The sequence below is a fragment of the Apus apus genome, chromosome 4, assembly GCF_020740795.1.
Source record: "Apus apus isolate bApuApu2 chromosome 4, bApuApu2.pri.cur, whole genome shotgun sequence".
NCBI classification, from domain to species: domain Eukaryota; kingdom Metazoa; phylum Chordata; class Aves; order Apodiformes; family Apodidae; genus Apus; species Apus apus.
In genome coordinates, this window is record NC_067285.1 from 102,836,462 (window position 1) to 102,863,026 (window position 26,565).

Sequence of the window (26,565 nt, forward strand, 5' to 3'; positions counted from 1 at the left end):
CCTCCAGGGATGGGGCATCAACAACCTCCCTGGGCAACCCATTCCAGTTCCTCACCACCCTTATAATAGACAATTGAAAAGAAGATCTCTTCGACAACAAATATTTGAACCTAACTGAACACCCCAGTCATGTGAGAAACAGATCTGCTCACTGGTACTTTTTAAAGGTATTTCCAAGATTGGAGAGGTTTTGTTTTCTGTTCACACCAATCACTCCTTCACTGCCATTTCCATGCAATTTTACAGCTAGCTGAAACAGCAGTCCAGCTGATACTACAAACTGATCCTGTAAACAGAGAAGACTTTTTCTGTATATAACATTAAACCAATAACATTTTAGTAATTTGTGTCCTTTTCCTGTAACAATAAGCCAATAGTTGTGGTCAATGCATGGAACAGATCTCTACAGCACAGCCTGATCTATAAGCAGCTTCATCATGAGGGAAATACTAGAATAATGATCCCTATCAGTGTGAAAGCAGCAGCACCATGGATTTAAAAATATTATTACTTGCAGGCAAGGCACAACTCAATTTGTTTTGTGGCTTCTTTTACCTTGTGTTCCTCAGAAAAGTTCAGCTCAAAGCCAGTTTAAGAACTGCTCTGAACCTGTGTCAGATTCCTCTATGAGCTACAAGAAAAACACACACTTGCACCACACACAGCAGCTGAGCTTGTTCTGAACAAAGAAACCCCTAGACATTTACTATGAGGCTCAGGGGTAAAGGTACCAAGTTCACAGTGCACTTGGAGCAGTCACTGCACTGTCAGCTGTATAACTAAGACAAGTGAAGTACAGAAGACAACAACATCACTTTTACTCCAAACAAGCATTTAGCTGAGAGGACACTTTATGGGGAGGCAGGTGGGAAAGGAGGAGGCTGGAGGGGAAGAAAAAGAAGAAAAAAAGAAAGAAGCAGCATTGGCATTAATCTAGCAGCAGCCTCCCCCATAGGGCCCCAAAAGGTCTTCTAGTGTCCTCTGCCCCACCAGGGACAGCACAAGCCACCAGCCACAAAGAAGAAGTTAAAAAAACCCTTCACAGTTTTCCTTTCCACTCTTGTAGTTCTGGCATTTAAAGAATACTGTCCCATGGTGCACCCCTGACATAAACAAGCAGCCTTCACTCCAGCACTCCTACAGAATTAAGCAAGCTGGCACTGATACTCCTTCCTCAAAAAATGACAATGTTGGTGTAGACACTACCAATAAAAATATCTTACACTTTTCTGTAAAACAACTGCTATGCAGGAAAAAATCCTTTCATGATTTACCTCTATTGCTCCCATCCCAGAGAACAAACAGGACCTCCTTCTCCCAGCCTGGTCACAAAGTACCAGAATACATCCTATCATTATCTACTACTTAGGAAAAAAAAAAAAGTTTGGTTTTTTTTTTCCTTTTGACAAACCACAGAACAATATAAATGTCGCTATGTCATTCAGCATTCTACAATCATATCCACAAATAGGATATGGTAGACAATGTTACAGCAAACTGTCTACATTTCAGCCATCCTTCCCCTAAGATTCCAGCTAACACTACAATTTTTTTCACCTGGAAGTTCAGATCAATTTTCCTGGAATTTAATCACTGGGTTTTCTATTACAGATAAATTTTAGTCAATCTTTCAAATTTTTTTTAAGTGCTTATTAAGATGCATCTGCCCTCAAAAAATAAATAAAATAAAAAATATTTCTTTTTCCTGAAGCACTTTAAGTATATAAAAAAACTAAACAAACAAAAACCACATATTTCCCAATTTGCCTCATCTCCCTAGAAGCGCCTAAAGTATTTGATCAAGCAAAATGAAGTCTACAAAACTTGACAGCTTCCTGGCACTACAGTCATTAAAGTGCAGGAAAAATTCTCTATCACTCTAACTGTAGAGTATGAAAGAAACTGCAAGAAAGTGCAAACAGCAAGAGCAAAGAAACCTTCCCTTTGCCCCAGAAAATCTCACAATTCTAGTGTATTTCTTTTTTTAACTTTGAATTTCTGTACCTACACTCTAAAGCAGAAAAAAATAATGAAAATTTAGATTACATCAGTACCTTTCAGCTGTTAGCTCTCACTAGTCTTTCCAGGAACAGAAGCATGACAAAAACACTTTACATGGGATTTTGTGGCTGACAGGATAGTCTGACTTACACAAAACCTCAGCTCATTTGTGAGTTAGGTTTTTATAGAATGCAGAAGATGACAGGTACCTATATATACACACACACACACACATATATATGGTGATAATCAGATGACATTCTCATAAGGTCCCTGAAAGAAGATATACATTCTGTATCACCTTTCCTTTTTTGTCTGCATACCTCATCTTGTGCTTGCAGTATTTTTTCTGTTCAACTCTTTTAAATGTCTGAGTTCCAATTCTCTGCTAGAAGATTAACACTCTCAAAAGCCATTTCAATAGGTCTCAATTTCCTAGACATTCAAAGGAAAATAATTAAATGGATACATTCTAATGTTGGATTTGATGGACTATTTGCTTGTTTGTTCCTTGCATAGAGAATGCTATCAGTACGTATTTCCTTATTGTCTGCATTACAAGAGTATCCAAAGCCTCTGGTAGGTCTGGGTTTCTGTATGCAAACAGAAAAACGCATCTCCTGCTCTGTAAGAGTTCACATCATTGGCAATGATCCTGCAATGAGTTCCATGTGTGTCAACACTTGAACCTTTACAGATGCCACAGTAAAGCAGTAGACTACTAGGAACTAAATAAATATAAAACCATTTTTCATAGACACTGTTATAAAGGTCTTGGTTGATATTGGTATCACTAATGAACATGGTCACTAATGAACTTGGCTCAACTAAAACTGCCAACGTAGGGATGAATGAAGGGTAAAAACTTAAGTTCTTCATGAAAACTGGGGAGGTAGGTGACAAATTCCTTCTATGATCAAAATAATAATAAACGGTAACATGTAAGGAGCCTGTGATAACTACTTGGTAAATTAATGAAATCAGTTTCACAGCTTGATACCTGAGTAATGAGTTTTCACTTCTGAGAGCTTTGGTAGGTTATTTTTTCATACTCCCTTTTACTTAGAGATGCCAGTGACAAAGTTTTTATTAGAAGGCATTTCTTTTTGCTGCAACTCAGTCATTTATTTTTAGAAGTCCAGTACTAACACATGAAACATTTCTTAAGTGCTTCCTTTTGAACAACCTAACATTACACCATTCTTTCCAGATCCTCACACGTGGCCTGTCATACTGGGCCCTAGCAGCAAACCTGACATCAGAATGCTATTCAAGTGACACCTCCAGTAGGTTGGGAATAAGCAAAGTCCCTTCTGAGTCACCTAAATTTAAACACAGACCTGTATTATCTCCACAGAAAGACAAAAAATAAATCAACAACATTTTAGCATGTGAGTTTCCCAACTGTGAACATGCATGGTCCACACATTAGTCAAGGTGAACCTAAGGAATTGCTTATTCCTTTTTTGCCTCTGACACTCGACCTAAAATTCTGGACTTGCCCCTTAAACACTCCTGTTATCTAGTTTTTTTAATGAGAAAAATTAGTTTGTGAATTGAGCCTGAAGCTTCAAACCAAACCACTCTAATTCAGGAAAAGTATTTATATACCCTCTCTCCAAGGACTAGTTTAACTTTCTTTTGCTCCCAGTCCTTGAATATAACCAGTGCAGCTATATAATTGCTAGGATATAATTGGAGTTAAAGAAAGGGTAATAAAACTGAAGCTCTTAAGTTGGGGATCTATAACTATGCTGAAGTCTTTTCTCATGTGACTAGTCATAGAGGAATCAACACAATTGCTTATACAAGTTAGAACTCCGGGATCAAGATTCTGAGGATTATCCTGCTCTAGGATACTCTGATTAACACCTTGTTTTAAAAGTATGTTCCTTTAGATCATCATTACCCAATATAAACACAGAGAAAAAGCAGCCTCTGTATTAATTACAATTCAGAGAAAGCATGCACATACACAGAAAGATGAATGTAGTATTAATAAAATACAGGATTAAGAAAATGGTCTCTGACCATAGTTTTGTGTTTGTACTGAAAACGATTTAACTGTATTTTTGTTCTTGAATTTAAAATAAAGTCTATTATGAAAAAAAGTTTGGTTTTGAATAAGTACATAATTATCTTCAGAGGTTCACATGGCATAGAGGTAGGTTTGGGCTGAAATTCTGGACACAGTTCACACAGGTGTTTGACAGGCCAACTCTGCATGGCTTTGTTAGCAACAGTAAGAAGTTAGAAATCTACACTGCATTCAAGAGACCTGAAAAATCAAATCTACAGGAGTTATTTGCACCATACAAACATTAAGTAAGGTGACTTATTATCAAATATTTTACCTAATATTATAATATGCCTAATATTATACCACCTAATGCCAGGTATTGTCATGACAAGGTTCCTCGAACTGTTCTTCAGTCAAAATGAATTTATAGATCCATCCTAAATTACTTCCCAACAGGACTCTATCACTTGTTTTTAATTACAAATCAAAGCCTATATCCCTTGCCACCTTGACAAAGAAGTCAGGAACTGTTTTAGCTGTACATGGAATTAATACTATTCTGATTCATATCCTTTAAATTAGAAAAGGCAAGAAATCCCTTCAGGAAGTCTATTCTGGTTAGGAAAATTAACTCTTCTTATTCTAGATCTTGCGGAAACAGTCAGGAATAAGAATAATGCTCATTTCATACAATTTTTGAATTGCACTACATTCTCTTATCATACCTGTTTACAAACAGCCACAGAAACAAAGTTAAACAGACTTAGGGGCCTCAACTACAAAGGAGAGTCAAGTCACTTCACACAGCAGCTGAAGCTACAAAAGGCATTCATCACGACCCAACAGCCTTGCAAAGCCTTTGTTTCCATTTTCTCAATTGTATTTCTATATTTAAGGGATCTATTTTTGGCTGAAAACAGAAGACTCCTCACTGCATTTGAAGATGTAGTACATAAATAAATGCAGGAATGTATATAAGAATTTATTTGCCAAACTTGTTAGGACATGTTATTTTTCTTTTGAAAACTTGCATTAGCTTTATTAACTCCTCTCACATAATTTATCATGTGCCTTCTGGTATAGATGACAACTATCTATTGTAACTGCAATACATACCCATTACTTTCATATGCTGTAGAATGCTGCATGTCTAACTTTAGATAGGCAGATTTCATTAATTGTAAAATAATCTAAAAAGAACATTAGTTTGCCAGTTTAATTGCTGTTAATATCTAAATTACACAGTAATTAAGAAAAGAGAACACGTTAAGAAACCTAATCGTTCAGTTAGACACTGAAAAGCAACATTCAATTTCTTATCAATTTTTGGTGCATTTCAAAGCATGCCTCCTGGTCTAGTGCTCTAAAGCTCCTCTTGCAGACAGGGCTGCCACCAGTAACTGCTTTTCTGTCTCACGTTTACAACCAGATTGCATTCAGTTATTTGCATGCTACTTGGTAGACACGTACATAAAGCATTGACAAAGTCTCTGAAAATAAAATGGTGCAAAAAAGAAAAAAAAATGGAAAGGTGCCATCCAACCACAAAGAAATATCAAAATGTGACAGGAGTCAAGCAGAGCAATGCAACCTCAACGAATCCAGCCCACGCTGATTTACGACACATAAAGTGATTATCTGTTAAAGACTGGTGGTTCATTCAAGACAAGGGGGCAGTCTCCATCCAACATGGCCTGTTCTGCAAGAACCACTGCCTGGCAGCAATAACTGCATAGACAGACTCTTCCACCCACTCACCTCCAGAAGTGACCTCTTCAGAACTGGGCTGAGAAGCATTGGCAGGACAATGTGGGGAAGCTTGCATTGCTGCTGCCCTTGCTATACCTGCCCTGTGGAGAAATAGAGGACTTAATTTTCAGGGCTGTCAGTCAGCACCTTCTGCATTACAAGTGAAGGAAAAAGAAATTAATTTGACAATGCCTGCTTCAAGCGAGTACATTTTGGGGAATGGTGAAGAACCCCCATTTTCTACTGAAGTGTTTGGGTTACTTTCACATCTTCTGTGGAGCTCCATCTCTCTGCCCGGCCAACAAGCTGGATTCTTTGGTTCATGAGTTGATGATGCTCATGCCAGTTACCTATACAGCTAGATGAAATACAGCCATTGAGGATCAACTTAACTAGACAGCTGAAATAAAATAAATCAGGAAATAATGTTCAAATTAATCTCTCAAATTTTATGTGAACAAGTGCTTGCCATTGGGTAACTGTCTCCTTCTACCTCCCTTTCAAATGGCAGGTTTCTTATCTGGTCTTTACACATTCCCTTTAAAAAAACTTTACCACATGAACTACCTAAACAAGAGGCAGTTATTGTGCTTCTCCTGTCCCATCCATTCCATAGAGGCCTTTTATTTTACTTCCACATTAATCTAAATAAAGTTACCTCAAGAATCAATCGTAAGAAAGACAACCTTCATAGGAAAAAAGGAAACTTTCCACTATCCTCATGGTTTCCAGCTAGGACAATGGCTTCAGCCTGACACATACTGTATCGAAGTGCAGTCCATTAGAGAGAGAAAGACAAAAAAACCCACTATTTTAAACAAATGAATAAATCATTCAAGTGTAGTGATGAATGCAATGTTTTACAATTTAAAAAACAATTTTCTAAAGCCTTACTAAAACAAGTGTGTTTGCTTCTAAGAGGGGTTTCTGTGTATCTTTCAGGAGTACCATGTTGTTTTTTACTTCAGGAAATGTCAAGTTTAGACACAGAGAACTAGAAGCTAATGACCAACCATTTTATTCTGGTAGGATTGTGTATTAAATTCTGATGTTCACAGGCAGGAACAATTTCCAGTAATTAGTTGAAAACACATCAGCCTTCATTACATTTGCTTTAGTCAACTGCAATGTTAATCTTACAAGTGAACAGAGACAAAACGAAGCCTATATATGTGAGGTTTACATATTACCCAGAACTGCTGAAAAGCATGGAAAGCAAGCCAAGAAAATGATGATTATAAAAATATGACTGAAGAACTCTATTAAGGAAAAAAACCCAAACCAAATCTATTACTTAAGCCAGATCTTTCAGCTAGGTGCATGCTAAAGATTAAACATAGGGGTAAATAGAGTTATTCACTTCTTTTTGGGGCAGAATAGTCCGAACAAATACGCCAGACAAGAGTGTTTTCTTAATTTTTATTTTTAATATTTTTATTTGCCATTTTTCTCGAAGTTCTGAGTTTCACTCAAAACCATCACTGTTAATGCATTTACCCTTCCTGAAATGCCAACTGGTAAAAACTAAAACCGGAAAGAAGTAAACAAAACAAAAAAAAAAAGCTGCAACTGAATGCAAGAGCTGAAAGAACCACAGTGCTGATTTGTGTTTATTTGCTTTAGTCATCTACAAAAACATCACTTTAAGCATTTCACACTTTGAGGGTCATTTACATTTGTTTCAAAAACAAGCTTTAAATGTTCAAAACCTTATGCATGAAATGCTTCAAAGACCTTTGCCTTTGCTTACATCCTCCTCATTTTCTCCCCACAAGTTAACCATTGCTTCTAAATCTCCCCTACAGTCTATGTTGACCTATGTATTCAAAGCACTTCAAGGGGCACTTCAACCATACCAGATATTTTTATTGCGTGGGAGTCCAAACTCACATTCCAGCATCCAGAAATTATGTTGCTAATACCTGAGCTTTAGAGGATAGTCTCCACAGAAAAAAAAGGAATAGTGACAGTTTCAATATACTATATGCTAGGGTTTTGCTAAGAACCTATGATTTTTTTTTTACACAAGCTAAAAAGAATATTGATTTATTTCAAGTTCACTGCACACTAAATGCAATTCCCACTGTTGCTATTTGAGGTATTAGATAAAAATTCCATCTTTCTCACAAAAAAAAAAAAAAAAAAAAGTCTTTCATAGAGTAGAAATGTCTAATGCTCTTTGATGGATTTCAAAGAATCTTGTCAGCTGGAGGTAGCCAAAACCAAACTGATTCCTGAAAAAACATATTGAAAAAATCACTTTCTTTTTTGCCATCCAAGCTTAGTGTATATTCACTGTGCACAGTGGACTGCAAGATGTTGCCAATCTATAAACATCCATAGTGATGTAACTAACAGTACAAACTCAGTGCTTCACCTCTCAGTGAAAACTAAGGGAAGGAAAGAAATGGCTGTAAAAGCAATAAAGAAACACTATCTGTGACAATCTAGATGCATCCTGAGAAACTTCAGGGTGTTCAAGAGAAGTGCAAAATTCTTGGGGCAGAAGCATTCCACACATCTGGCTGAAAAGCAACTGGCAGTACACAGCCTGGTTGGAAAGGAACCAGGTCAACCTGGATGCCAGGTTCAATATGAGTCAACAGTGGGGTCACATGAGCAAACCTCTGCTGGGCTAACACCAGGAAGAATGTGGCCAGCAGAAAGAGGGAAATCACTCTCTGCTCATCACTGACAAAGCTACACTTTCAACACTGTGTCCAGACTCTAATCCCTTCCTAGCTGAGGTGGACAAATTGGAAAAAAATCCAGTGAAGTCCTAAACTCCTACCAAGTCAGTCAGGTGCTTAGGACATTTGCAGAGACTGAGGGAGCTTGGATTGTTTAACCGGGTGAAGAGAAGGCTAAAGGCAATTTAATAGCAGTTTATAACTACTTGACAGGGATTACAGAGAGAGTGGAGCCAAACACTTCTTGGTAGAGGTGCACAATCTTGTAAGGCCAAATCAACTGAGTGGCTGGTCGGAAGGCTCAGACTGGATACTTAGAATGGCTTGTTCTCTGGGAGGGTAGCAATGAACTGGAAAGGTTATCCAAAGAAGTTGTGACATCTCCATCCTTGGGTTTTCAGGACTCAGCTACACAAATCTGCAGCTGACTTGATGTATAGTTTTGGCAAGATCATGCTACCAGGGGAACACTGTAATACAGACTTGCAGAGGCCCTGTCCCATATACACTGTTTCTATACTTCTACATGTCAGTTTATAAGCTGTGAATAGTCTCTGGTCTTCTGCAGTACAAAATCCCTTTGCTAAACCTCAGCTCCTTAGTTGTCTGACATGATATTTTTGGAGAGATGAACTAACAGGTTCTGAGTGTCCAATGCAATGTGAGAGTCTAGAGCAACGTGGTTTAGCAAACAAATGTCTGTTCCAAAAGGCTGAATCACTGTACCCCATTTCTTATCACTAACACAAAGCACAAAGACTCACAGCATTTGCACCAAGGCTTCAGAAACCCAAAGCTAGAAAAGCTGACTCATCTCTTCATTACAGCTTGCTGGATTTGACTACAAATGTTGATACATTCCCACAAGTGACTGAACCAGCTTACAATAAAGTTAACCACACTTTTAAAGACTGATTAATTGGAGAAGAGCAATGAAGATGGGGAAGCATCTGGAGAGCAGCTCTTATGAGAAGCAGCTGAGGGAACTGGGTTTGTTTAGTCTGGGGAAAAGGAGGATAAAGGGAGACCTTACTGCTCTACAACTACCATAAAGGCTTGTAGCAAAGTGGGTGTTGGTCTCCTCTCCCAAGTAACAAGGGATAGGATGAGAGAAAACAGCCTCAAGTTGCACCAGGGCAGGTTTAGATCGGGTATTAGGAAAAATTTCTTCACTAAAGGAGTTATCAAGCATTGTAACAGGCTGCCAGGGAAGAGGTTAAGACACCATCTCTGGAGATACTTAAAAGAAGTGTAGCTGTGGTGCTTAGGGACATGGTGTAAGTGGTGGACTTGGCCGTACTAAGTTTATGGTTGGACTCAATGATCTTTAAAGTTCTTTTCCAACCAAAACAATCCTGTGATTCTAAGTGACTAATTCTGCATTTGGCACACAATTTTTCATCCCAAAAATGCAAATGTACTAATCCTTCAGCATTAGTCTGTTCCTTGGTAGTGGATTAATCTTTGAGGTGGTGCCTCAACCAAAACACTCTGGAATGCTCTTAAGAGTAATCATCAACTACAGGGAAACTCCTCAGCAGATTAAGTATTTACCTAAATGTTATGCACAATGCTCAAAAAAGTCACTTTGTCATTATGATACTACCACAATATGAACTTTCTGGAAGCTGTAAAAGCATCATTTAGGGGGGGTGATACGAACCTAACAAATAAGCACAAACCCAGAAGTACCTGAATGGGCAGAACAAGGGGAAGAATTACTGTTTTCTTAAGATGTGTACATTTTTTATAGGTAGAAATAACTCTGGTAGAAATAACCCTGAAAAATGTCTGTAACAAATACATTTATTCAAGGGCTGAAACTATGTTACTGACATTCGTGAAATATCCTGTAATTTTTTTCAGAGATTTAATTATACCTTTCATGCTACTCATCCATTGAAAGATATTCTGCTTAGCATTAATTTGAATTCTATTGCAACATAAATTAATACAATTTAGACACATTATCATCTCTTTAAATAACAAACTGATAATGTGTCCAGGCAGTATACTCTTGAAAAGAAGACAATGACATACAATTAAAAACTGAACTACAATAACTTTGCATTTCAGACAGTTTAAAAGCAGCCCAAAGCAACATTACCTCAAAGGGAATACCTGGTCAGTAGCTTTGATTCAAGCAAAGACATAAGAGTATTTAAAAGAAAACAATATGCACCAAAGGTAAACCATAGAAGCAACAGGCAAAAAGGTCAAAGAAATGGGTTTTTATCCATGGTTTTATAAATTTGGATAAATTAAGCTGCTAAGGAAACTTGCAAAGACTATATTATGCAAAGAAATAAAATGGTTATAGTGAAGGATTGTAGTAACTACAGAAAATCTGATCTTTTGGCTAAAGGATAAATACTTGACAGTCTAAACATAGTTTTGCTGGTGAACAGGAGTGCAGTAAACACTAAGAAAATTAGCTAATACCTTTAACAAACCCATGTAATTTCAGCTCCTAGGATTTTCTTCTTGTAAAACTGCAGCTTTTACAAGAAGAAAACTTGTGTTTCCTTACAGTATGTAGAAAAATCTAAGCTCTGCAGAATCTAAGATTTCTGAATACAGTGAAATTAGGCCAAATTGCCACCTTTACCTATTTTTGACCTAAAGAAAAAAAGTAGTAATTGCATTGAATCTCTGAAGATTTGGCACATTGAGATTTCCAGAAAGGTTTTTCAGGAGCCATTACTTTATCCATTCCTCCACCAAATCAGATTAAAATCTTCAAAAACACTCTTGGAGCATCAGAGGTTATATACTACATCTCTACGACGTATAAAATGTAATACTGAAGACAAAAATAAGTAAGGTTGATGCATAATGTAATTAGGAAAAAATAGGTGTAGAGATTAAAATCAGGACTGTCGAACTACAAACAAAATATGTGATTCGTATTTACAGACATATTTTTATGGACACACAATATGTACATAGAATACAGCTGTGCAAAGCCACACACCCTGATCCAATATCACTGGAGCCAGTGCCAGGTTCTTAACAGACTTCACTAGATACTCAATCAAAGGCTGTAACAGCTCATTAGTATTTTAAATAAATTGTTGCTGTTCGATGGAAAGACAGATCTTTTTGTTAGGACACGAAGCGATGCATTTCAGGCTTTTAAAACTGTACCTGAGTGGAATTAAAAAAAAAATAATAAATCTTTATACAATTTCCATTATTCCATTAACCTATTTAGCTATGACCTTACCCAGGAAGCCTGCCAAGCCTCCTTCCAGAGTCAGAAAGTCCTTGCCAGTAGAGTGGTGTAGAAGTAGGGACTCTTGAAAATTTCAAAAAGACCCTCCCCTTGCACCCCATGGTCATATACAGATTAGTCAGCCACTCCAAATCCAGGATGATTTTGAGTCACATCAGTGGTTTTTTTATGACAGTAAAAGAATGGTACAGGGTGGCAGTCCCCGGTCTGGCACTCACACGATTTAATGGATATATTAAGTACAGAGAGCAGAAAGAACTTGGCAAAGAGCACCAAATGAGTTATGGTTTTGGCTGGAATTCCTTTTTTTTTTTTTTTTTTTTTTAAATAAAGATTTATGGAACTTCAAGACTATCAAGCACTGCAGATAAAAGCCAAGTATCACTACAATCAGGTCAAGAAGCTAATGGAAAGAGAACAATTGCAGGCAAGGAAGGACCAACTATATTTCCATCTCCTTATTTCTCTCCTCAACACCACTCAGACCACATATTCCTGACTTTTCCAAAGTCTGAGCAGGGAATATTACTTCCAGAGAGAGAAATGCTGAGAATTTAAAGCTTTGGGGTCCTGTGTGAACAGGAATGAAACAGTTGCCTGCCAGCAGGAACTAAAGCTGCTATGAAAAATTCACAAAAGGAATTAAAAGATGATCTGGAAAGAGGCCAAAAGGAGATCAAAGGAACTTTAGCAGCATGAAGACACATGACAGCAGACTTCCAAGGAAAAGTTAGGTTTAAGAAAGTATCTGTTGCTCGGGTAAAAGGCTGTGTGAACCAGGGGAAAATGTAAATATTTTGTCCTAAAGTATCCATACTCTCATATAATTTCCAGTCTTGACCACACATCAGACAACTAGAAGAACAGATGTATTTTAAATTCAGCCCAAGTGTTAACTATAAGAACTGATCAGCACATCCTTTCTCTTCTTCAAATGTGGCATGTTACTGGATCTGAGATTCAGATTCCAGAAAATGACAGCTATTTGTGAGTTAAAACATATTAAATACAGAAACTATAGCTCGTGTCTTACATCACAGTTGTTATGGTACTTATATGATATAGGCATGAGTATTTATGATGGTAAACAGACTTTTGAAAAACACTGGTATGGTGGAATTCACCTCAACTAGAAACCATAACAGAAGAAAGAAATTGGGGAAGATTATATAAATGGCACAGGAAGACCTAGATAGCTCTACATAAGCTGGAGAACCTAGTGGACTTGGTAGTTGCTCATAGATCAGCCATGACAGCACAGAACTTGTTAATTAACTTAGCTTTTTTGTAACTTCATTAATGACTTGATCTTCAGATATAGTATTAAGGGTAAAAAATGTGGTTATGTTTCTAGTGTCACACAAAGGGCTGGTGGCAGCAGCAGTTCAGGGGTGCATTGAGAGGCTGGTGTACTCACCAACACCATGATCCACTGCAAGAGGAGCAACAAAGAGAACCTGCATGTTTATCCCCATATTTACTTGACTTTTAAAGCATTTCTATTTTAATATTAATTTCTGTGTTTCATTTGTCTACAACACTGAAAGTGTCTCCTCTCTGAAACACAAGCTAATAAAACTTTTGAGATTATTTTATTCTCCTCTCTTTTTATATAGAGAAAAACCATTCAGAGAGGGAGGCCAGAACATGTCTCCACCGAGACTAACTCCCAGAACTGCAGGAACAAACTGGTCCCAGAACAATCTATTATTTTACAGAAACATGCCATCAAAATTGGACAGTTTTTAAAGCAGCTAGCTTCAAAAGAATGGACCATTCATGGATATTATCTGGATGGTGCCAGAGTTGAAAACAGGTGCTCTGGGGATTTTGAATTGGATAAAAGCTTCAGGGAACTGTTGGGTTATTGCTTTTATGAGCTATTAGGGTGAAGAGGTGCTTTGCCTCATCCCTGTATCTGCCACACCTGCTACTATTGCACTCTGTCAATAAACTTTGTTCATCACTCCACCAGTAAAACCAATTATTGAGAAATTAAATAATTTCCACACTTGGGGGTACTGGTGGATGAAAAGCTGGACATGAGCAGGCAATGTGCGTTCACAGCCCAGAAGGCCAACCACATCCTGGGCTGCACCAAGAGAAGCATGGCCAGCAGGTCGGGAGAGGTGATTCTGCCCCTTCACTATGCTCTCATGAGACACCACCTGGAGAGCTGTGTCCAGCTCTGGATTCCTCAGCAGAGAAAAGATATGGACTTGTTGGAGCAGCTTCAGAGGAGGGCTGCAAAATGAACAAAGAGGTTAAACACCTCTTCTATGAAAGGAGGCTCAGTGAGTTGGGCACTGGGTTGTCCAGCCTGGAGAAGAGAAGGCTCCAGGGAGAACTTTTTGCAGCTTTTCAATACTTTTTAGCAGGGCCTGTTGTGCTAGGACCAGGGGTAATGGTTTTAAACTAAAACAGGGTGGATTTAGAGTAGATATAAGAAAGAAATTTTTTTACAATGCGGATGTTGAAACACTGAAACAGGTTGCCAAGAGAGGTGGTAGATGCCTCATCCCTAAAAACATTTGAAGTCAGGTTGGACAAGGCTCTGAGCAACCTGATCTGAGGATGTTCCTGCTCTCTGCCAGAAGGTTGGATTAGAGGATGTCTAAATGTTCCTTCCAACCCAAACTATATATATATATGTACACTTTAGGCATCCTCAGTTTACAATTTGTTAATTCAAACACTGACCCCATTAACCTATGACACAGATCTTTCAAAGCATGTAAAACTACAAACTAGTCTGCTCTCACAAGTTCCTCTAAATCTGTCAAGCTGCAGAATGAAACAGCATTTTAGAAATGGTATCAAACAGATTAATATGTTAGAGAATTCAAATTTAAATCCGGTTCAAATGGTTAGTGGCAGCTCCAAATTTAAGCATTTTTTACATAAGACATTTACATTTTAAATCTTAGCAAAGTTCAGATAAGGCTTCTATTTAGTCTGAAAAATGTCAAAAACAGTTGGAGTTCCTGGAAGCATTACCATCTTAGGCAATGAAGATCCATAAATGCATATGCTTATACACGCAAATTTATGGATGGAGATTTCTGGATCAGAGGCGATTTAGCAAGAAGGACATTAAGAGCTTAAAATTATTTGCAACATTTCAAGAAAGGAAATTCTGCCTAACTGGATATTTTTTTAAGAAAACTGTGTAAATTCAACTGCTAACAATAATATTCCAGCCATAATGACTGAATTCAGTCATTACAATTCAAAATACAGGAAAATCTTACTGTGCTAACCTCAATATAACTACATCTATGAAGTCTCATCTGTAGTTACCAGGCTGGTGTTTGCTCTGTGGAGTCTGAATCACTAATTCCTCCAATTTACACCAACTTCTTGGCTTTCAGGAACAAAAATAGTTTTCTATCTAAATATACTTACACTTAACAATCAGAAATTAATCCCTCTGCAAACAATTCCCTGCATTGGCAATCATCTTTGTTAGTAATTATTTATAGTGCAGAAGCATCAAAGCTTACAGCTTTCAAATTTAACATTACTACTACTATAATTTCCCAGCTACATCCAGCATAACTGTCAAACATTTTTCCAATATACTTATAGCTCGTACTTCCCTCTTTTCTTCTACTGTGCATAAATGTTACAAAAGTCTTATAAAAAAAGGGTTTTTTTGAAGAAGCACTAAAGTAAGTACTATGTAAGTCTTTACAGCAGTGATGAAAACATAAACACTTCTGGTGCACATTTAACAGTTTGTTGGAGCAACAATGGGGCCCTGTTGCCAGATGGCAACTTTGTACCTGTGAAACCAGCACTGCTCACAGCAGCCTGTGCTCTCAGGAGCAGGAAGGTGTGGTGTTAACCCCTTGGCTAGCAACGACTAATTTTAAAAAGGGCCAAGTTTGCTGGCATTTTCTGAAGAAGCTGGACTCAGGTTAGTGGGCTAAACAGTGCCTCTTTGATTTCCTCTGCTGGTTCTCCCCTTGTCATGGGACAGACACCAACAGTAGCAGAGAAGGAAGGGTGGGCAGCCCTGCCTATAGGTTCTTCTGGAGAACAGGCTATTTGCTGCTAATAACTGCATCCACAAGCAGTTTCAAACTAAACCCCAACTTTAAAATACTTTGAAATTAATCTGAAGGTATGAAAAATATAAGAAACCTTTTCAGTATTTCAACCTAAAAACAAACAAACAACAAAACAAAAAGGAAAGATCAGCACAACAAACAACTGTTTGTTTATTCTCCATACAAGTAAGATTTTGCAGTAATTTCTGCAGGGCAGTTCAAAGTTTAAGCAACTAAAAATTTTCACTTGGACAAAGTCTAAACACTTATAGGTAGTCATTCTTAAAAGTTCAAGACAATTGGACAATTTGCAATATCCTTGCTACTAAGAGACACACCTTACCTGTTTTTAATCTAGCAATTTTGTAATATTTATAGAATGTCACAAAAGATCTCTATTCTATACAACTCATTTTCCTGAACTGCAAGTAGAACAGAAATGTTTAATCCAACAATTAAGTACATACCTAACCCTGGAAAATAAAATCCACATCCAAGTAATCAATTTTTCAGAGAAACTGCAGCTCACCACCATCACAGGGGAAAACTAGAAATGCAAGGACACTGCTTCTCACACCACAGTGTAAAGAAAGCTTCACTCCAGTCACAGACTGCCTCACTTCCCTGATCAGCAACACTGGCAAACATAGACAAAAATAGCCTGAGAATCATATGGAACTTGAAAGACATACAGTGCCCTTACATGCAAGCTTTTACTGTCCCATCTCCCAATGCTGAAATTTCTATGTAACCAGACCAATACTTTGAGATTCATATTTCAAGCACAGCAATTGGAAGGAACACAGACACACTAGAAAACACAAAACAGCAGTCATCCACAAGAATTCTGTGAGTGTAACATATATACAAAAGCACAGGTGCACCCAAGACACACAAAATCATATTCACATTACACCTGAGCAATGAGAAGCACCACTACTGACCATTACTTGACTCTTAGCATCACATGTTCTAGGAATTTCTCTAAGACATGTTATAATTCATAGCTACCTATTTCAAAGACACTGCGTATGTGAACCCTGAGCTTCACTGCTGATTAAAGAGAATATACTTGACCTAAACCTTCCATTCAAAAGAAGGCTACAGAATGCACATCTGACAACCTTGTAATGGTTATTCCCACACCACAGATCTGCATGCAGAAATTAAATACACCAAATCAAGCAGGGTGTTAAAATTAACACGCAGTATGACAAGAGTCTTGTGTGCTACCTTGGCAGAAAATTTAACCCTGCATTTACCAGTCCTCTGTGCCTATTTGTCAAATGTTAGTCATGAATTATTATTACTGAATTTATTAGTTTAATTTTTATCACATCCCAAAGTAGAAAGACATTCTATCAGAAATTATTTATGAATAATGACAGACTGAGCCTGATTTACAGCTATACATTTGAAAACTCTGGAAAGATTTATGAAAGACCTTGTGCCAAGTTCTATCATAAATTGAAACCTCTCAAAGTTAATAGAACATGAGGTTGCATTGACTGGATAAAAGATTAGAAATAAATTATTGAAAACGGTGACCAGCTTTTTTTTTTTTGCTGTTTGAGAACTATTTTTATTCTGTTTGAAATCCTAATTTCAAGTCTTAGACTAGAGAGAAATATGCATTAAAAACAGAGAAGGAAATATGCAATCATTTATTACAAATGGAACACTGATGATCTTTATATTTTTTAACAAGAAACTGGCCCAAGAGGCAGAGCATGCTCTGGCTGTCTTTAATGCAATCAGTAGTATGACAGAGCAGCATTAACCTCAGAATTTATGCAAATTGTGTTGTTTTGCACAGTCATCAGCTACTTGCAACGCCTGGGTCACATGAACAACAAAAGCATTACAAACAGGAAGAATTAAGGTGACAATTAACTAAATCCTATTCAGACTTGAGTTGAATTGAAACTAGAGAATAATAAGTCAATTCTCAGTCTTTTACTTTCTTCTGTACTCTGTTCTGAAGTAAAACACCAACAAATGTCATATTACACACAGATGTTTCCTTAATCTTTTCTTTTTTAAACAGATGAATCAGTAAATCTAAAAGGAAAAGCACTGCTCTATTTAACAATAGAGATCCCAAATCCCTGTCATATTAATAATTCACAGAAGTCACTGAACTGCATGACGTGTTGTGCTGAAAGGTTTTATTAGGAATTGAGTATCTTAATGTACATTTTACTACCTGTTTTTGCACTGGCAAAATACAGCCTGCTCTCATTTGCATTTAAGAAATAAAAGTAACAGATAAAATAGTTTTTCAGAGAGGAAACAGTGCTGAGAAAAGGAACTCTTATAATAGAAAAGGCTGTTTGTCTGGTGTTTTGTTGGTTTTTTTGTTTGTTTTGGTAAAGAATTGGGGAACTTTCACTAGGAACCAGTAATATGGATCACATTCATTACTAAAGGCAAGCTTAGCATTAATCTAAGAACTACAGAAATAGTAGTAGTATTGTACTATTTGAGGAAATACAAATAGTACAGAAGATTAAGAATGAGCCTCAATATGACTAGAAGTACATTTTAAACACTTTCTTTTTTAAAAACAAAAATTCCCAGAATAGTTTCCTATATTTTTCTGAGATAATTGCCTACTTTACCATCCTTTCCCTGGCCCAAACAGGTACATTGATATTAGCCTGTAAACACTTTGCCTACTCTTATCATATACTCCTCTATATGAAAGCCTTGCTAAGGCAGATGAAATAAACTGTGCAAGGAAAGTCTCAAAGACCCAGAAACTAGTAATGATGTAGTAAACCAACATAAGCAGCAATGACTGATTACCTTTTTATGGCTGTAATAAAAGATTCTGAGTTCTTTTTCTTTTATAAAATATTCAGTTACTGTATTGTGTTTCACATTTTAAACTGATATAAGAACCACATCTATTATTCTCTAAACTTAACATTTAAATACATGATACACTGCTTAAATGTCTGAGGTCTATGTAGAAAACGAAACACATTGCAAAGTGCAGTTTTCTTTCCATAATGATGCATACGCTAAATAAACTGCTCCTGCAGTGAACAATAATGCTGACTCTACCTGCACGGTGTTGTTTAGTGTTACATTATTCAGTGCTTTGGAGTTGCCAGTTTCAATTAGAAAGAAATCTGACAAAGAGAGAGAACTTGCAGAGATCACGTTTTATGCCTGCATTTCATCTTACACATACACTGTACTGTTGACCTCCTGAACTTCCATTTTTAAGGTTTATATGTCACTAAATCTATTACATACGTTAGTTATGTAGTTGAACATAATTCAAACATTTTTATTTCTAGTCCATATTTCTCTGTCTATCATAATACACATATGAACAAACCATATAGAAGCTACATTTCTTAAACTAACTGGTCTTCTGTGCCACTCAGACTCTGCTAGTACCTGAGAAAATCCCCAGACTGGTACATCCAGGCTCTTTTACAGCTCTGTGTACTTGCTGTTATGGAAGCAACTTGGCTTGCTTATAATGTAGCTAATATTTTAGACAGTTCTTTTCTTTTATTAATACATCTTATTCACCTTCCCAGGGCCTCTAACACTACACAGCAAGTATATATATTTTTCATTTAGTTACTGAATGGGAGATCATCTGTTGATCACATGCATGCAAAGAGAGCCAAGGTTGCCATGGGTCCCTGAGGGCAACCCAAGAAAACCAGCAGTAGAAACTCACATCTTTGCAAATGGGGAAGACTGCGATCCTATTGAGTTGCACTTGGTAACATTTTAGAGGGTACTGGTGAATAACTGACACAGAGAGGCATGAAATTAATTAGAGACCCAAACCAAGTTAACTCCATGCCTTTGAAGCATGTTCTGCAGCTCAGAGTGGCATGAAGTAGTAGGGTCTAACAGCTAGTTGTTAAACTTAACTCTTCCTTAAAGGGGCAGGTCTTTTGAAGAAGCAGTAACAAGTCAACACCAACATGGTCCCTGATCTCAGGGAACCCTGGGAACAGCAAATTAAAGAACTACAAAATTCTAGTCTAGGGTCAGAATTGTCCTAATCCTACTCCTGATTTTTATTTCTTCAGAAATCAGATTTAGCAAGTAAAACAGAGATGATGATATTCTGAGTGCCTAACAGATGTGGTATGAAAATTTTATCTGTAGAGCACTTTTAACATGTGTCTGGTACTGTACAGTGACAGGCATTGCTGACAATGTAATTCACTTTGGCTAACTAGATTGCTTTTTCAAGGCTTGACTGAATGAGTTGCTGTTCCATCTTGCCCTTTCTGGACATTGCCTTAAATGTCTGTGCTATGCACATCCAAGCTTCAGGTAGTACCAATGTTTGATTTTCCTGCGTATGCTGAACCAAGCATCCAGTTGCAGGCTTGGGCTGGTGAGCAAACAATTTGGGCTTCAGTGCAAGCCAGTGCGACAGCTGTGCTCTAGCCCTGCCTCCATGGCTTCTCCCAGCTAAGCTGCAGGAATAAAGATTACAATGTCAGCAACGTCACTTAGATGGAATAAACCGTATTAATCCAAATCTTCAAGGCTACCCACAGTATTCATTTGAATAGCATTGTGAATGAAAGACAAACCAAATCCATGCACAAAAAGACAACTATTCACTGTTTAACAAGGGGCAAAATTATGCTTTAACAAGGTTTATCTCTATTCACACCTGAATTGAGGAAAACAACAAATTAACACAAGTGTCCAGAACAAGAATAAGCAACAATTTCTAGGGTTATCCTAAAACTGCTTCTAAATGAGTTTCGTAAAACAATAAAAATAATCAATATTCACAACATAAATCCTGAATTGCTGGTGGTAAAGAAAGGAAGAGTTATCTTGCACTCTTCTTACTAAGTTTGCTACCATTCATTCTCAGAAGTGAACAGATCACATTAAAGGTGAGCCTGAGCCCATAGAGCAGTACCTCTTTGCTAAATGTATTCATCCCATAGTCCCTTGTAGTCAGCTCTTATCCAAATTATATGAGATGTTTGTGAAAGGCAAGTTCATAAATAATTTTTTTCTTGGCAGATGAAAATGGATAATTGCTCTTAACTTTGATTAATGAAAAGATATACTAATTTCTTTCATTAAAGGGAAAAAAATCTCCCAAAATCTTATTTCATTATGTGCAGAGGATTTTCCTTTAAAATTACTAGGAAAAAAATGTCTTTTTGCATCCTCTGTAATAAACGTTTCACATGATTATGATTCAATATGTTTTACACTACACTTGCAATTCTCATTATTCTTCAAATACCACATTTGAGGAGGTTAATATACCATTAACATGATTAACTTTTTAATATAAGTTAAGCCATATGGAACCAATCTGCACCATTTGGCCATATAAATGACTAGATAGTGAAGGTCAGCTCTGCCCCACTGCACCTGTGCAGCTTCACTGGCTTCACTTGAGCTTGCAGGCCTAGATCAAGGGAGGAACCTGTCTCTCTAGAAACTGTGAGTTTAAGGAACTTTTTATTTCTTCCCAAAACAGGGACAATTCATAAAAAGTCGGGGATTAATTGATAAACTAGACATGCCTGCATACAACCTGCAGGAAGCCTTTCCAACCAGAGAAGCATTTCTCCAGATAAATTTGGGTCTGTGGGTATGAATCATATCCTTTAGCATAGTATGTTCAGGATAGTGAATTTTTATCATTATTTCTCTGGCAATCATTAAATCTCTAAAATAAAAAGTAGCTGAATTACCAGTGCAGTTGCTCAAAGGAGCAGCACTGCTGCTTCCCACAATCTTGTACCCCTGCCACAAAGACAGCAACCATACCACACAATTCCATGTCTGAATCAGATCCTGTGTGGCTGATTCCAAGGTCCTGAGATAGCAAAGCACATCAGTAGTCCTGTCACTTTTGCCATTGATCATAAAGCATAGGTAATGTCAAGGAAACTCTCCAACTGTAGGACATCCTCTGCCCCTAAAAGCACACAAAGCCTTTTCACTCCTTTATCCTCCTCCCAACTTACTGTCTATAATTTTCTTGCCATCTCCCCTAACAGACTTTGCCTGTAAGTAACAAAGGCTCATGTTTCTCGTGCCCAGTCCATCCTTTTCCTCGTGGTACGCTGTGCCTCTCCCCTCTTCTTTCTTCTTCCAAAGGTGTTGTGGAAATAATACATTTTACTGACACAACACCTCCTGGGCATCTGGTTCCCACAGCTGGGCTACAAAAGGCAATAAAGATAAAACACAGTTCAGCAATGAATCACAAGCCTGAACAGATCTCAGAGGTCATCTAGTCCATCCCTCTGCCCCAAGGGAGGCTTAGCTATCCTCATGTCATTTCTTACAGACATCTATGTCACCTGCTTTTAAAACTTCTGTGACAGGAAACTACATGAGCTCCCCAGGCAATATATCCCAGTGCTTCACTACCTTCACATAGAAAAGTTCAATCTTTTCTCACAGGTCCTGTTTCCTAGGCCTCAGGTGTTTCTCCTCTCTTTCTTTACATGTCTCATTAGGTCTTTTTTGTTTTCCCCACGTAAACAACTCCTGAAGGAAACTGAAGCACTTTCTCTCAAAAGGCACTTTCGAAAGTGATCACTGAAAAATTTTCTGTACACAGCTGCCGGAATTAAGTTGCCTTCTTCCACTATCCAACTGTAACATAGTTTTAAGACTTACAGGAACTAAAGCACTTACTCAAGTCCTGCTTGTTTCAATTCCATCGGTTTTACTCCAGATATGCATATGTAACAGCAGAAACAAGTCCACATAGTCACAGTTCCCATATGTGTACCTATAATGCCTATTACCAGAAATAGTGTAACATCAATGCTAAAACATAAACCATCAAATCAAGGAATTTTTGAGACTTAAAAAACAATTCAACTTTCCATAGTCATGCTAAAGTCATGTTTGATACAGATAACAACAATATTACAAAACAATGACCTATCAAGGAGATTGTTTGATTTTGCTCAAGTAAGCAGTTTTGTTAGGCACATGCTAGGTCCACCAGCAAGAGCAGAGCACGTAAGATTTGGCTCAGTTTTCCTATACCTTGTGAATTCATATGTCACCTGATTTATTTATTTTTTCAATCACTGAAGAAATAAGAGAGAGACTATAGTCAACTCGCATCTTCTCAATTATTGTCAGCATTACTCTCCTCAGGGAATAGAGAAGAAGAAAGTGCATATAAAGGTCAGAAATACATTATTTTGTAAATTAATTTAGTCTGCTGCATGAAGCAGCAAGCCAGAGGACACACCAAGATTTTTAGATTCTGAAAACAAAAGAGAAAACTGCAGTTATTCACAGACAAAAATTAATCAGGAACATCTCTAATAACACTGTAGACAATACAAAAGTAGTTATTTGTTTCAAACAGTGGATTACAAAAGCCAAAGGCCCCAAATGAAAGAATTTGGTTTGGCTCTAATAAAATTGTTTTCCAGTATAAGAAGGCAATGCATTACTGCCTTCAACTGCATTTGTGTATGCATTTTACTATCATACATGCAGCACTAACTTATCAAAGGACCAAATGTAAGAACTGTGAAAGGACTTCAGGCCTTAATAGATAAGATGTGTTAAAGGTTATTTCAGAGACAAATCTTTAAAAAAAAAAAAAAAAAAGAAAAACAACAATTAATTAAAAACTGAACAAAGCAAGCACATTTTAAACACTAGTTTAACTTAAGTATTTATTATGCATTTTAAGCTAGGTGTATCAATGAGAAATTAAAATTTGTGATAGTCCTCTTTGAGCTGAAGATGTCTTTTGAGAATTTTCAGAGAAATCCATTCCCTCATGATTTTCATGATCTTTTAAAAGGTGTGGTAATGTCAGTACAACAGATGTGAAGAACTGTATTTCAGCTGACCAACTGAGCATTACCAAGGAACACTACACAGTCAGAGCTGAAGAAGTAACACTTGGCTACTGAAGGTGTCTCATACTTCATCTACCTCCAAATCAGATGCCAACATATTTCATTATGACTTCTGATCACAGGGAAAATAGACAGCCTAATACTGACATTCAAGGCATTTAAGACAAGCCACTCCATGTGCAATCATGGAAGAACATCCAGTCCTTCTGATCTAAATATCAAGTGAAGATAAAACATGGGAAAATCTGAAGCTTGCATCAGCAGTTTCCCCAAAAATACTAAAAATCTCAATCTATTTTTTAAAATATCCGTAACATATAAAAGGGCAGAATATTGTTTTGCAAAATCCACAAGGGGTTACTTTCCTCAGATCAAAAAACTGACAGATTTGAAAGCCCAAATTTTAATGTAGCTGCACATGCCCATTATTCATCTGAACCTCAACATGTAGCAAGTACACTGCAGTAATTAAACCATGCATTTTGCAGACTCTAAGGCATAAATTTAAAAATTTCAACCAAAGTTTCTTCAAATGTTATTACAGATGACTGCATCTCAAAACATAAAACACCATTCAGACAAAAAGAAATAACTAAAACCTCAAAACAAATTTAAAAATGCAGCAAAACATGAACCAGAATGTAAAGAATATCCTAAAGGCAAGATTAGCAAACACACCAGCCAGTGGTAACAGTTATAGTACAAAGCATTTCTAATTTTTCTTCTGAAAATCCTGCTTTGTGTTCCCAGTATAGGAAAATCATCCTGCTGTTTTCTACATTCTAAAAAAATGCAAATCATCAATAGCCAAGAGAGCATCAGCTGATCATATTTCAGGATGCAGCATGGGAGTATTAAGTGACTGAGCATTGATCAGATGACGGAAGAATCTGGAGACTGAGTCTCAAGTAGTATTGGTTGACTTGGATGTTAAGTATGTTCATATTACATAAGCCTACATTGAAGTAATGTTTCTGCTGCTGGAAAGTGCTGTTAAAACTCTGCACACATAAATACCTTTGCAAAGTCAAGCACCTACAAAAACATTTCCCCTGTTCAATCAATCCATTTTAAAATGGCCTGCTCTTAAGCCAACTTCCTGGCAAGGAAATACAAATCAGTACATGACCCAACCAATTCACTGGTCCCAAGGTAAATTCTCTCAGCATTGAATGTGTGTCACCTGCAAAAAATTTATTTTTATGTAATAAGCTACTAGCCATTAAATGACTTAAAATGATTGTACCTTTTCTCATGTACCTTGCACATATACAGAGAAAAGAAAGCAGCAGTATTTCAAAAGATTATGCTTACATATACCTTCTAAATGCATATGGTTCTCTAGGGAACAATCAAGTCAGCAATGTCTATGACACTCAGGCTATAATTAGCAAAATGAGAAAGAATCATAGAATTATTCAGGCTGGAAAAGATGCATAACCTTTATTACAACAGCAAACAGTTAACTTCACATATTATTTCTCCTACTTCAGTGCTCAAATCTTCCCCCTTTTTTCAAGTAATCAACTGCTTCCAATCTTCCACATTGCAGCTGCTGTGCATTCAATGCCAGGTGCTGCACACCTCACTAGCACAAACTCAGCACAATGCAAGAGCTTCTTTAGCCCACATAGTTTCATATACTGCCATAGCCTGACAGAACACCTTTGGCTGTTAGCAAATTCAAACAGAATCTGTTGCTTCATCACACAGACAAACACCTTGAAAGTCTCCCTGTTAAGACAACAAACAAAAAAAAAAAGAAAAAAAAGAAAAAAAGAAAAGAAAAAGGGAACTGCCTACAATCTCCAAACATGCCAGTGCATTCCTGACATAGAATATGCAATGCAAGAAGAGAATAACGACAGTATTTATGTTACCTTCAGTCACATAGTTGTGGTCTCGAAGAAAGCTGTGGTTAATTTTTCGTGTGTCCGTGTCCTCGCCCATTTACAGCAGGATTACTCAGCATGCCTATCCGCAGTGGACTGATAGCATCAGCAGAGGTCGTCACAAGAGCACCATCCATGCTGCCACTGCCTAGCAGAGGCGGAGAACACACTGGGCTACTGAGCACAGCATAATGAGAGCTAGTGATGCAGCACAGATTTGTGAGGGGGGAGAAGGTGAATAACGATCGGGAAGAAAAAAAAAAAAAAAAAAAGAAAAAAAACGAAGTAATAAAAGAAAGACGGAGAGAGAAACGGCTCCAATAAATTATGAATGCAGAAAGCCAGTAGGGAGCTTGCGTGAAGGGAATACAGGCACTTCTCCTGCAGTTAAAGAATAACCCAATTGTTTAGTCAGGTACTCCTTAAACAAGTGCCCACGCAGAGTCTCCTCCAAGTGCCTGCTGCTGGGGATCTTGCTGGATGCTGTAAAGTGGCAATCAGCGTACTGCAGCAAAACCCGCCCGGAGCAGGGCTGATTGCTGTTGCTGCTCTGCTGTCATATGCCTGTGCTGCATCAGAGCAGGCCCCTCCCAGTCAGCCGCTCGCTGCCCAACCGCACAAGATCTGCATGGAGCAAAGTGAAAAATGAGGCTGCAGGTAATTATTTTAGCTCTTCTGCCGGTAAGATGGGCAATGAAAAAAATTAAGGGAGGGGATGGGGGAGGAAAAAAAACTTCAAGCTGCTCAGATGGGCACGTACAGCAGCACACTGGCCGTGCGACCACAATCTTGTGCTAGTCGATGTTGTCATATGCAGCAAAAGCAACAGCCGTTCAGTGTCAGCCTGTATAAATAGTACTGACATGGCCAAATACCTGCCTATGCAAACAGTCACTAGAGGCAAGGCAACCACTCAGCAAAAGTACAATAAAATAATTGTTATTTATCTTTTAATTTTTGCCAGTTTGTAGATAAGACAAATTACAAAGTGGGGGGGGGTGGGTGAAGAGAAAAAAAAAGAAACAACCACGAGGGCCAGAAAGCAGTTCCTGTGACTTCCC

At 37.6% G+C, this 26,565-nt stretch overlaps 1 protein-coding gene across 4 annotated transcripts in view; it reads right to left on the reverse strand.

Annotated features, from left to right (window-relative positions):
* The window catches only part of PPP2R2C (protein phosphatase 2 regulatory subunit Bgamma), a 136,106-nt gene extending 109,963 nt beyond the window's left edge, over window positions 1–26,143 (reverse strand). Inside the window, exons 1-2 of one of the 4 annotated variants that reach the window (XM_051618605.1) lie at window positions 25,493–25,543; window positions 5,780–5,871 (exon numbers count right to left, since the gene is read on the reverse strand). In XM_051618605.1, the coding sequence (XP_051474565.1) occupies window positions 5,780–5,846 (67 nt within the window). In that variant the 5' untranslated portion in view covers window positions 5,847–5,871; window positions 25,493–25,543. Of the gene's footprint in view, window positions 1–5,779; window positions 5,872–21,737; window positions 21,869–25,492 lie in introns of those variants that run through there. The other 3 variants (XM_051618604.1, XM_051618607.1, XM_051618606.1) reach the window with 3 other exon arrangements.
* Between the last annotated feature and the right edge of the window lie 422 nt (window positions 26,144–26,565).